This window comes from Protopterus annectens, chromosome 6.part0 (genome assembly GCF_019279795.1).
Source record: "Protopterus annectens isolate FY-2018-M chromosome 6.part0, PAN1.0, whole genome shotgun sequence".
Lineage (NCBI taxonomy): Eukaryota > Metazoa > Chordata > Ceratodontiformes > Protopteridae > Protopterus > Protopterus annectens.
In genome coordinates, this window is record NC_056737.1 from 1715375304 (window position 1) to 1715388203 (window position 12900).

At 38.4% G+C, this 12900-nt stretch overlaps 1 protein-coding gene across 1 annotated transcript in view; it reads right to left on the bottom strand.

Moving 5' to 3' along the window:
• Window positions 1–1721: 1721 nt before the first annotated feature.
• CDK15 (cyclin dependent kinase 15) overlaps window positions 1722–12900 on the bottom strand; it is a 1846298-nt gene continuing 1835119 nt past the window's right edge. Inside the window, exon 14 of the mRNA XM_044075109.1 lies at window positions 1722–6798. Within this exon, the coding sequence (XP_043931044.1) occupies window positions 6689–6798 (110 nt within the window). The 3' untranslated portion in view covers window positions 1722–6688. The remainder of the gene's footprint in view (window positions 6799–12900) is intronic.

Genomic DNA, 12900 nt, shown 5'->3' on the forward strand with positions numbered 1-12900 from the left:
TCCAGTGTCTCCAGAAATGCTGAATGGGGATCCTGGGTCATGGTGGGTGATCTGTAGCAAGCTAAAATTTGATTTGCAGTTTTGCCCATTGTTAGTTGCACATGGATAATCTCTGAGGCATTGTGCTGTGCCACTAACCTGGAGGTGTGGGTATTCTTGATGAATATGGATACACCCCCACCTTTTATGTTTTGGTCCGGGTTCTGTGGCTGAAAAGTATAGTATGAGTTGTAGCCTGGTAGTGCTGGGGTGATCTCTGGAACCTTAAACCAAGTCTCTGTTATTGCACAGATATCAATGTTCTCCATACTGAGGAGTGCCTCGAGTGCATGCATTTTGAGGTTTAGACTTCTGGCGTTGAGTAGCATTACCCTCAGTTTTTGGTTACTTGTGCTATTTATGGTGGTGGGTTTGGCTTTTGAGCCTTGCCTAAAAAAGACACTATGGGGGGCGGCAAAAGCCTTGGCCAGTATTAGAAAGCCTAAGGGTGACAGGTGCAAGCCATCTCTTGTGAAGCAACGTGGCTTATCAAGCATGTCATCTCAGGTGGACAGATACTGGATCCCCTTTGAATGACACCAGAAACTTAGCCAGTTGTTGAAATTATTTGTTTTTTCTTTATACTGTGGCATCATTTTTGGTGAGGGTAGGATGCTACTTAGGGTCAGGGTCATACCAGCCTGGGCTATGTGATCAGAGAGCTCTTCCATGTCTCTTTTCATGTAGTCCAGGGAGGTGCATCTCAGGTCATTCACACCAACATGGACAATGACAGAGTCATATTTGTACTTGTTCTGGAGTGACCTGAGTGCTTGTGTTATGTGGCCTTTCCTGGCACCTGACAGGCAGCTAACTGTAACCTTCTCCTTGTCCAGCCTAGTTAGTGGGACATCAGTGTGCCTGACTATAGAGTCACCTATTACTAGTGTGTTGGGTATGTTATTTTGCCTTAAGGGCTGTGATTGCATGGCACACTGATTATGTGAAGTATGTGTTTCATGGTTTGTGATGGGGTGTGGAGGTTGCTTGGGTGTCTGCTTTGGAGATCTCTGTTGCTTTTGCAGATTTTTATTTAGAGCCTCCGCGTATGTTTTTGTGTATTTATGTGTGTTACTTGCCAGTGTTGGTTTACTAGATCTATGTGAGACTGGTGGTGTGTTGCAATTATTTCCCTTCTCCTCTTGACTGTCAGTTCCAGTCTTGGGTTGAGAGAACTTTGCTCCAGTTTGGCTGTATAATTGCATCTCTCGCATATATTAGTGTTTGGTGGTAGGAGGAGAGGGTTATCTGTGTACATGAGGCAGTTGTAACATTGCCTCAAAATGCCCAGATTCACCAGTTGGACTGGAGAGTACACCTGAAACTGCCCTTTGGACATGCCTGAATAGGTAAAGTGAGCTGCTTTACTGATTAGCTGTTAGGGACGAATACAGAGACTTGTCCTTCTGGACAGTATAGGGGGTCTAGTGCGAGTGTTAATTAGTGCTTGCTATGAGTTTTGAGCAAGTGCTGGGCTGTGAAATGAATGGTTTGAGTGCTTAAGTTGAAAGTTTGTCTAGTTCCAAGGGAAAAATTGAAGAGCACACTTCGTGGAGACGAGAATAGTTTAACCCCTAGCTAACCGGCACTTCCTGGCGTGCAAAACCGCGCAAATGTGGTTTTTATAGCAGGGAAATGAAAGAGATAGAAATTAGCCCAAAATGGACAATAAACTACTAACTTCTGAGCTACAGCAAACAAGGCACACAAATTTCAGAAAGAAACAGCTCAAATAAGCAGGCACAATAAGCCTGTATCACAATAAGCAGTATCTAGAATACTGTTTGCAGATCAGGAGACCATACCCGAGGAAGGTAAGCAGTTAGAGGAAGATTAATGTCTTCTTGTTGGCAGAGACCAAAATGACTGAAGTGAACTGGACTGCAAACAAAGGCTGACAGGTTTAAAGGTTTACGGTTCAGATGGAAGAGGAGATATGGAGTCATAATATAGACAGAACATCATATAGCTTAAGACACTGCAGGGACATGCTATAGGAAGAGGGACAACCCTGAAAGATAAAGAGCACTGATTTCAGAATGGAGAGGAAGCAAAAGCATTTTCCTAAGTACTGTTACTACAGAACTCAAAGCCACTCTGGGTCACAATTGAAAAAAAGGACTTGGTTAACAGATGCTGCCACATGTGAAAAAGAGCAGAAGCAGCAACTTTGTATGTGCTGGCTATATCTTCAGATGGGGAAGTGGGACATAGCCTATCCTTGACACCTATTGTGTGTTCAGAGCTTTTTATGAAATCAGAATGGAGATATGTTAGAAGGAAAACATAACATGTAGAACTATAAAAGAGGTTCCATTAGCAGAGTTTTTCACAAGGTGTTATTTTTACCTAGTTCATTCTAAGCACCAAATAAAATGAAAAGGGAAATGTAGAAAATATAATGAAAAGGATAACACATCATCAGATCTGATTCTGCCATTCCAAAAGTGAACACAAAAGCCGCACTCTTTATTAAAGGATGCTTGTGACCTCTTAGGAGCTGGGTTTTAGTATAAAAAAATAAGCTGATTGCTGACTTGTAGGGCTGTCATAACATGATGGAGTGGGTTGGTTCCACCACAGGGTTTCAAGTCTACAACAGATGAGTTTAAACGTATTGGTTTCCATTCCTTGATGCTGAACTGCCCAGTTGCTAATTACATAACAAGTCACTGCTGGTGCAGTTTCTACATATGCACTGCCAATGATTTTAAGAGTCTGGGATTTTCTTTTTTCTTTATGGTTGTGTGACTGTGGAATTAATATAAGGGATGTGGGGGTGAAGCCCCGCCCCTAAAGATGGGGTGCATCTTACTTGTTCCCCTGCAAATATGCATTTTTTTTAGACTGAAGCCTGAAATGATTTGTTTTATCCACTACAAACATCAATTAATTAAGATTTGAAAAATGTCAGGGAAGTCAGTGGGATAGCATGCTGCCATTTAGAGCTATTTACTTAAGATGGGCTCCTTATTGAAATGTCGGCACTTGAAATGCCAAGTAGTGGAAAAAAAAAAGACCAAACACACGGAAAAGAGCAAATCTTGAAAATCGCTTTTTTCCTTAAAACATCTTTTTGCAGGGGGCAGGCCTCCCCCTGCACCCTTCCCAAGATCGCCAGACCTTGGAGAATAGGGAATATTCTAGGAAATGGCATCTCTGACTTTGTAAATGTTAATCCTTTCTTTCACCCATTCAGTCTCTGCATTTTAGGACTCTCTTTAGCAAGTCCTGACATTTCAAATGGTCACCCTTAACTTGACTAGTTTACACTGTACAGACTACATCAAATGACTTTGTGATAGGTGAGATGCTGCTATAGTGATGAAATATCTGGCCAAAATGCTGAAAACCTCAGATCAGGAAAGGAAGTTGGAATTGTAGACAAGATGGGAATAACTGAGTGTATGGAGGGCAGCTGTCATTCATCAGACAGAAGGGGAAGTGAGATGCAAGATACTATTAGTAACTTCTTGCACTTTGGAAAGTATGAATTCTGAATGGATAAGCAGACAATAGTAAAATGTCATTACTGCCACAAAAAGATCGTTTAACTAATCAGTTCACTCACACACCTGTTTAACTAATCAGTTCATCATCAAATCCCCTGAACACTTAAGTAAATAAATAAAATTGAATGTGTTGCCATTAAGAGACTGGTGGCAAATTCTGGAAATTATGTAGCATAAAAAAAGATGGTACCTCCGTTTGTAGACCACAAACAGAAAATTATGTGGTTTTTGATGTGCAGTTTTCCAATTAAATTTATTTCATAGAAGTCTGATGGTTAGTACAGAGGATTACCACTATAAGCTTTTGCCTATAGTTCAGGATTTGATTACCTCAATTTTCATCTGTCTACTGTGCAACTCTAAGAAAATCACCAAATCGCACAGTCAGTGCTAAAAAGGGAACCTCTGTCCAGTGGGCTTACCTGATTAACATTTTTTTCTTTAAAATGTTTACTTTTTTTTACTGGTCAATGACGATCTCTTAATAAAACAGATCAGTGACATAAACAACTCATGACCAGTGTACTACATATAGGTCTGCATATACAGAAATGCGTGTATGACTAGCACATCAAAAAATAACTGCTTATATCTGTGGAAACACTGTGCAAATTGAAAGCACCATTATATAACAGTCATTCAGATAAATGTAAAAAAATGACATGTTAAATAACTTCACTGTATATTAGTAATAATCACTGTTCAATCATGGAAATACAAGAGTTACCCATTCCGAGAAAGATTTACTCATCTGGACTTCAACCTTAATGACAAAACATGCAGATTTTGGATAAATCCAGAACACCCCCAGGGGGCTGATAATTATTAATACAGTATTTCTGACATGAGACCAAGGCAACTGGGAGAAAATCATATACCAAAAGAAGGTGTGTGTAGCAGTGCCATGAGATGTTTACACCTTACACAATTCCAGCAGTAAAAAAATGGGGTAAATGGAGTGGGTCAACTCTTGACCCACAGGAAACTTTGCCAGCAACATGTAACCACACTGCTGCATCAAACTTCCAGAACAAGTCCACAATAGACCACTGAACAGCTGCACAGGGACTTTAAAAACATTCAGTACAGAAAGGGGACTAAAGTGCAAAAATATAGCTGATGGTAAGTGCAGAGTAAAATACAAAACAGAAAAAAGAAGAATTTTTTTTTACAAATGTTTTACAAATGTTTTACAATTAGTTAATTAATGAATAGAAATGTCGAACAAGGGATCATGGGAATGAGTTGGAATCCCATTTCTTTGACTATGTTCACTGGCGAATACTGAGCAAGTACTGAAGCGTATCACTGTGCCCTAGTTCCCAGTAATCTGTAACAGCTAGTTAAAGCAAGGCTGGTGATGTAGGATTAGAAGGTAACGTGATTTATATCCAGGGTTCTAAATGATTTGGCTGGCACATGAGATACAATCAAACAACAGTAACAACAGATCAAGCTCTACTAAATATAAAGGGACAAAGTGCCAATGCACTTTATATCCTCATACCCCAGTGAATTTAATCAATATCACAGTTGAGTGAAGCCTAGAAACAAAGCATTAATAAAACATGCATGAGTCAAATGTGGCAATCAAATAATCAAGTGTCTCATTCACGACATGTGGTATTATTACTGTTATCCATAATCTAAAAATAATCCTTCAGCATGCTAATTTCTTTCATTTAGGAAAAAAAGGTCTTTTGTTGCCAAATTTTATATGTTCCCTGGAAGTGATGTCACAAAATGGCAAGTAGATGACATGGAGCTCCATCCTCACTGTTCCAAGCCAACAACACCCTCTTGTTTCAAGTCTTCTTTCTCAAACATTCAGACCTCCAGTTTCAGAGCTGTTGAACAACATAGGAGCACATACTCTTGCTACATTTCTGTCTTGTGGTAAGTTCATACTACAGACAGTGAAGTATATTATGTCTTAATTCAATGTGGCACAGGAGGGAAAACATATTATTAGATGAAAACCTGTATATATCTGCAAGACTGATAATACCCCATGACAGATCTTGCTGTGTTGTGTGAAGAGTTTACCACTGGAAGCCACAGTAACTACTTCCATCATTACACCCCTTCTGACATCACTGTCTGATTGGACAGCACACAGAAGCCATGACCACTTTCAAATGTTTCTGAAGAAACCTCATTCATTTTCTTCTGTACTGGTCTTGCACAACACAATCTAGAATGTACTATGGAAGGAGACTGGATATGTTGAACCAGAAGTGATTTTATGCTAAAACAAATCACTTTATTGAGTCTTGTACAACAGAAATATTAACATTGTAAGATGGACTGCAGAGACTGTCAGCTTTGTTTTGCAGCAGATGCAGGTGGACCATAAAGTTCATGGGGAAGTGCTAACAAGTGACCAGAAACAGTACCCCTTATAAATAATTTTTCATTTCAGGGAGCGACACTAGAGTCATGGTAGTTATAAAATGTGACTCTAGGATGAGTAGGAAAATTAATCAAAGTTGCAGATGCATTTGTCACTTGCTCAATATCAAGTTTTGACAGGTAGCAACATAATGAAAGCAGTTGTATTCTCTAACTTCTGATTCTCACAAATGGCAAATGTCTCAGAATTGAGATTCAAGGTTAGAGACGTGAGCACATCTGGCCACATCACGTAAGTAAAGTCAACAATATTTTAGTAAATAATTTAGCCCACATCTTATCACTGGACAACAATAATATTTTTCTGTACAGACATGGAATAATCAGGCTTGTTCTCCATGTTATCACGATGGCTATTTGTGTCATGTACCATCATAAGATGGAGATCAGTTTGGAGGCCTATTGCTACCAGATAATAAATATTTGTGCCGTCCAAGGATCAAAATTATACTTGTTAAACTAGCTGCCTGAATTTTCATTAGAAAAGCTTGTAGTGAAACTTATTTGGTGAAATGCTTTTAGGCTTTATATTTTAGACCCCTGTAGATAGTATAATAAAATTTGCAAAGGGGAGGCAAAGAATGTGCGCAATTCCTTTACTGCTCTCTGTATGCATGTGCACAGGTCTCGAGTCACAGGCTTTCTCTTTGCTACTTTTAGCTCCTTGTCTCAAGAGTGCAAAATTACTTTCATTGTATTCTTCTGATGATAACTGCAGTATTGATTCACCAGCATTTGCCAAATGTTGTTGATGTTTGTGCATTTTGGTCTGTTCCCAGAAGGTCATGCATTTCTGTTTCCATTTTAAGTCCAGGAAGGGAGAAAATTGATGCAGCTGAAAAAGAAACATCTTAGATTAGTTTTGTTTTTACAGGGTATATTATGCATGTGCTAGGAATATCAATTTATAGTTGTAATAATATTTATTAAAAACTTATATATTTTCTTTCTAGTTTTGTCCTTAACTTTGATTTGACAGAACCTATATGCTAGCAATTTGCATTGATAATTAATACACTCTGTTCTTTCTACTAGTTTTCAGTCCTTTACAATTTAATATCTCAATTATTTCTTTTCTAATATTATATAGCAACATAACTCCCAACCTGCAAACATTGAAAATCAGACCCCACTCCGCAATTCACATTGTTCATTCAATAAATAATTTTGAATAATAAGCAATTATCGTAATTAAGAAAATATGGGCTGACATATTAATTCATTGAAAATGCTAACTGAAAAACAGTTCAGAAAAAGATTCTAATGTTAACATTACATCAAATAAGAATAAGCATGAGCTTTAGTCCTGAATGCTAAGTAATTTATCTTTGCAAGTTCGGGTACCTGAACTTTCATTATATATTGTTTCTAAGTAACAGACGTAATAGAAGTCATAAAATAAATATTTGAGTTTTGCTTAAAATAAAATAAGCTGAAGTTGTTTCAAACTCATCTGTCTTTTAATTTAAAAGTAAGCTTGATTATTTAACTTTTAAATATTTTACAGCATGTGAGGTATGATTTATTGTTATTTTAAAATAAATATGAATATGTTTTCGCATTTATGCACATATTTTGCTTTGTGCTTGTTAATTACACAGATAACAGTTCATGAACATTAATGGCATGTTAATGACTGATGTTTATGTATTTCCTGTCTCAACATTGTTATTCTAATTCTTGAGTTAGGAGCAATAAGGCTTCAATTATCTGCAGTTCATGAGAAATGGGAGAGTTACATGGACAACTTGAGTTGTGAATTAAAAACTTTGTAAAGTCTTCCCACTGAGAGTTGTTGTATGACCTACATCTAGTAGCCTACAAGCAGCTGTAAGGTGAATGACCATGTAGATTCATCAGGCTGATGTGCTTCTGGGTTACAAGGTACTTGTGTTTTTTTGGTAAACAGATATTCAAGTACAAGCAATTTTTCTTATCCAAAACAAAACAAGTTATAGTTCTCCACAGCGCTAGATCCCTTCATGGAGTGGTACAATTTTATTTAACCGTAATTTACAAGTATAATAATAAGCTAGGGATATGTGTTTAGTTGGTATAAGATCAAATCTTGTAATTGCAGCTATTTTTGAGAACAGGGTAGTAGCACTGCATAGTACGCTGCTATCATGAATTGTAATTTTATCATCTTAAATAACATTGATAATTAAATCATTAATGCATTACAATATTTTTAATGGAACACTAAAATGAAACTGTTGTATTTGTAGATTATTGTTAGTGGTGCAGCAGTAGCTTTGTTGCCTCACAGCAAGAGGTTCTCCCATTCAATTCTCGGCTGGAGTGCAGGGAGTGCCTTCTGTGTGGAGTCTGCATGTCCTCCCTGCGGTTGAGTGGGCGTTCAAAAGACATGCGTATATGGGCGTGCCTTCGTTGAAGGTTGAACATCAAGCTGGCACCTGGGCGTTCGTGAAAATCTACTGCCAATCATTAGCGGACCAGAGTTCTGCTGTGGCGACCCCTAATTGGGAAAAGCCGAAAGACAACAACAACATTTGTATATTATTGTTACTATACTTTTTAACATACTTTATAGGGAAAGAACACATTGCAGAGAGTTACTTTGTAAATATGATTTTTGATTAAGGTTAACAAAGGCAGTTCTGCAATGAATGTGATGGTTGTGTTGTTAAGTCAGGGATTATTATGGACATTGATTTTGCTATGGAAGGCAGTAGGCACATTTCATTTTCTTCTGCAAAGTAAATATATGTGAAAGGTACTCATCAACACATTAATTTTACTGTAGTGCTATCGTAAAATTCTGTGGAAAGGCAGTTTATTTAACATCTGTATTTAACCAGTTATTTTTGTTAATTATCTGGCCTATCACTACTTCTGCATTATTATGGTGTTGAAAGAAAGGCATGATATAGCAGTAATATATAACTGTGCTAATTATGGGATATTGAGTTGTACATATTGACATAGAGATCAGAGTTTTTCAATAATATATATCAGAATGCTTACCTGTATTATAAGTAACAGTTATATCTCTCTTGTTGATGTTCAGTTAGTACATGATTAAAACATTCTACAGTTACTGTATTATAGGCATGTTTAAGTTATTTTGGTATATTTATTAATAAAATGCAGTGGGTGGACAGCTGTGATTAGGCTCCAATAACAGTAGTGTAAGACCTGATCTTAACAAGTGTGCTTAACAATTGCTAAGCATCCCCTGTGCATTGTTAAGATTGCACCTGGCACTAAATGCTGACACTGCCAGCCAGTAAACAGCAACAGAGAGTTTCTGGCTGCTGTCTCCTGTGTTATAGCTACTAAAAATGTATTTTAGAACAGATAGCTTCGCTGAGACAGGGAATACATAAGGATTTAAAAACCATCACAACACCCCATGCTTTTTTCTTTTTTTTCTGTAATTTGTAGTACATGGAACAGATAAAGCCCTTTGCACTACAGTTATGATCATATCTCCAGTTGTAACTTATTACTCTATGTTCTCAACACAAATGCCAAGATTCACCTCTTGAGCTTCGCTCTTAAGGTGAATTTCTTGACATCCATTTTGGGAACACATAATAAGCAGGTTACGATTGGAGACCCTATCATAATCCTCTATATTATGATACACAGTGATGAGCAGTGATACATATTTCATTTTGACTTATTGTTGCAAAGATCTGCATCAGTTTTAAACACTTTTAAAATAGCATCTTGGTTGTATTCTGTTTAGTGCAGCTTTTCTCCAATTTGGGTTTATCACAGAAACAGCAGAATGCAGTTATTTGACATGTATAATACAAGAGGATATTATGAGGCTGGGTTAGTGCCTGGTATGGTTATAGAATGCATTTTTATTTGGTTAAAGAGATTTGGTCAGAAAAAATGTCATGTAATATATTATATATCGTTACATAAAGTTCTAAGAAAGTCAAGCTGCCATGTAATGGAATAGGCAAGTAAGAAATGTTATGTTAAAAATATCTCATATGCAGTAATAATTGTTGTAATCTGCAATGACATGGAACATTTCTGAATATTTTAGTTAATGAATAGGTAAAGATTAATATGCAAATGTAAGCCATGTACCCACCATAATGCAAGATCCTTTTTGTTCTAGTCTGTCTGATATGACTACTGGGACACAAGCTGCTTGTTAGATCCAATCTGGCCTTCTATTAGTCCACCCTGCCTCCAGCTCCTTCAAAAAAAAAAAACTGACATAATCCCCCTGTACATTGACTGCCTCAGATCCAGTTTGCTGGATAATATTTTCAGGAGCAGTTGAACATACCCTTCCACTGTAAATAGGATGGGGCAGAAGAGCTTCAGGCTGGTCTGCCAGGTCCTTAGGAAAAGGTGACAATTTGGAAGTGGGAAGAAGGAAAAGGCAGAAATGTCACATTGGATGGACTAGGATGAAAAGAACCCTGCGTTACGCAGAGTACATTACTTCCCTATCCTATTTTCATTCAGTCCATCTGTTCTGACTAATGGGACAGAAGCTCAAGATACCGCATTTCCTGGGTGGTATCATGACAGGATACCTCTGAGAACTGTAGCTCTGGAGGTTCTGCATCTAGAAATTATGACCAACTTGTAATGCTTGACCAAGGTATGCAACACAGACCATGCTCCTGCAGCACAAATTTCATAAAGAGTAGAGTATATAGAAAAGGCTATAGACACTGAGACAGCTTTTGTGGAATGAACTCTTGGTTTAGCTGGTAATGCTTTGTCTCTCATAGAGTATGCAAAGGAAATGCAATCTGAAAGTCATCTGAACAGCATTATTTTGGAAACCTTCTGACCCAGTTTGTTGAGGGCAAATAATGTGGACCACTGAGTATCTTTCTTTATTGTTTTAGTTCTGTGGAGGTAGAGTCTGAATTGTCTGTGCGTGTTCAGAAGATTTTTCTCTTCTATTAGAGAGATTAGGGCAAAAGATGGGTAAATGAAAGGGCTGGATTACATTTGTCTTCAAAGCCGCTTTGGAAATGAAAGACATATTGGTTCTTAGAGATAATTTGTTACTGTGAAAAAACAAGTATGGAGGAGTGAAAGATACAGCTTGCAATTCTGAGATTCTCTTACTGACATAATGGCAACCAAAAATATTTTTTCAAGGTAGGAATTTTAGGTGTGTAGAAATGGACTGCTCAAAAGGGGCTCCAGAATGGGGGGGGGGGGTGATAGACTCTTTTACTGGATGAAGCAGGAGGAAGGCTCCTTTCAAGGAAAAATTGCAGAACTTGTGTGATGTGACAGAATAGCTGTGAAAACTGCTATGAAAATTGAAAATGGATGCTAACTGTACTTCATAGAGTAACTAGAGCCAGACCAAAATAAATCTGATAAGAACTGTAAGACCCCATTAAAATAAGTAGGAAATGAATATATACTTTGTTAATCATCTCATAAAGAGAAACATTTCTATTTAATTTTGTAAACTTTCCAAGTGGATGCTTTTAGTGAAGCTGACAAAATGTGAACCACACTCTAGGATAAGGAAGGGTCGTTGGCCATCAATGGATCTGGAGAAATGATATGTTCAACTTGAGGTTCTATAGATCTGGATGAAGGTTGCCTAGACAGCTGGGAGAGAAGATGCTTGTAGGAATCTAGAAGCCATGGGTGCTTTGTCTAGTGAGGCCCAAGTAGGGAAAACCAGATTTGCCTGGGGAAGAATAGGGCAATGAGGATCACTGTGGCTTTGCATGTCACTACTTTCTGTAAAAATCTGGTGATAAGGGGAACAGATGAAAAGGTCTATAGAATCCTAAGAAGGCCACTGACATGCTAGAGAATTTGTTGATGACAGTCCTTGGGAGGGATCAGGGCAAAATAGCTGGTGCACTTGGTGTTGGATGGTGATTAAAAAAGACTGTGGCAGGGCTGGCCCAGTAGCTGAAGCTTTCCTGAGCTATAGTAGGATTGAGAGCACATGTGAGGCTTTAGGATGTACCTATTGAGTCTGTCCACTAATTAGCTGGCTTTCTAGAGGATGTGTGTTGTGATCAAAAAGTGGTATGAAGTAATCACCTTTTGCCAAACCATTATGGCTCTCTGCAAAGTGGGTAGGATTTGTCTCCTGTATGCCTGTTTACATACCATACAATAGATATATTGTCTGTTTGAATGGAGGTCACTTCTGAAATTCCTGTAAAACAAGAGGAACCTCCCCTCATCTCCAGGAAGTTGTTGTGAAGATTGGCGTCTGCATGTGTCCCTGTCCCTTGCACCATTCTCCCCCTCATAATGCCTCCAACCCCAGAAAGGAGGCATCCATGGTGACTGTTGCTGAGGGTAGTGGAAAAACAAAAGGCCTTTCAGTTGTTACTGCTGAAGAGCTTCACCATCAGTTCAGATAATATTTACACAGTTGGGTTAGGCAAATTGGAGCTGAGAGGTAATCTGATAGTTGGGACCACTGAAGACCGAATACCCACTGTAATATTCTGCATGAATGAACATAAATATGGTCAATGCCATCAATCCAAGAACCCTTACAACTACAGAGGCTGGAAGAGTGTATTGATCTTACAACAGTTAGACCACAGTTCTGAGGGACTGAATCCTGAAAACTGACAGTGAAATTTGTTGTGTCCAGATGGCAGCCTATGAAGAGGATAGACTGAGTTGATTGAAGAAATACCTAGGGGAAAGCAAAGTTGCAACAAGTAATCTCTGGCTGTTATACGAGACTGTCTGGTTGTAGGGGTGAGGAGACAATTGTCTAAGTATGGGAAGACCCGTATCCCTCTGAGTCTCATGTGGGCTAAAACTACTGCCATTCACTTGGCGAATGCCTGAGGAGCTGAAGGATGACCAGTGAGTACGGCCCTGAACTGAAAATGGTTGGCTTCCAGCTAGAAATGCAGAACTTGCCTGGATCATCTGGCAATCTTGATGTGAAGATGGCATCCTAGAGGTCTGTTAAGCACATCTATTCATT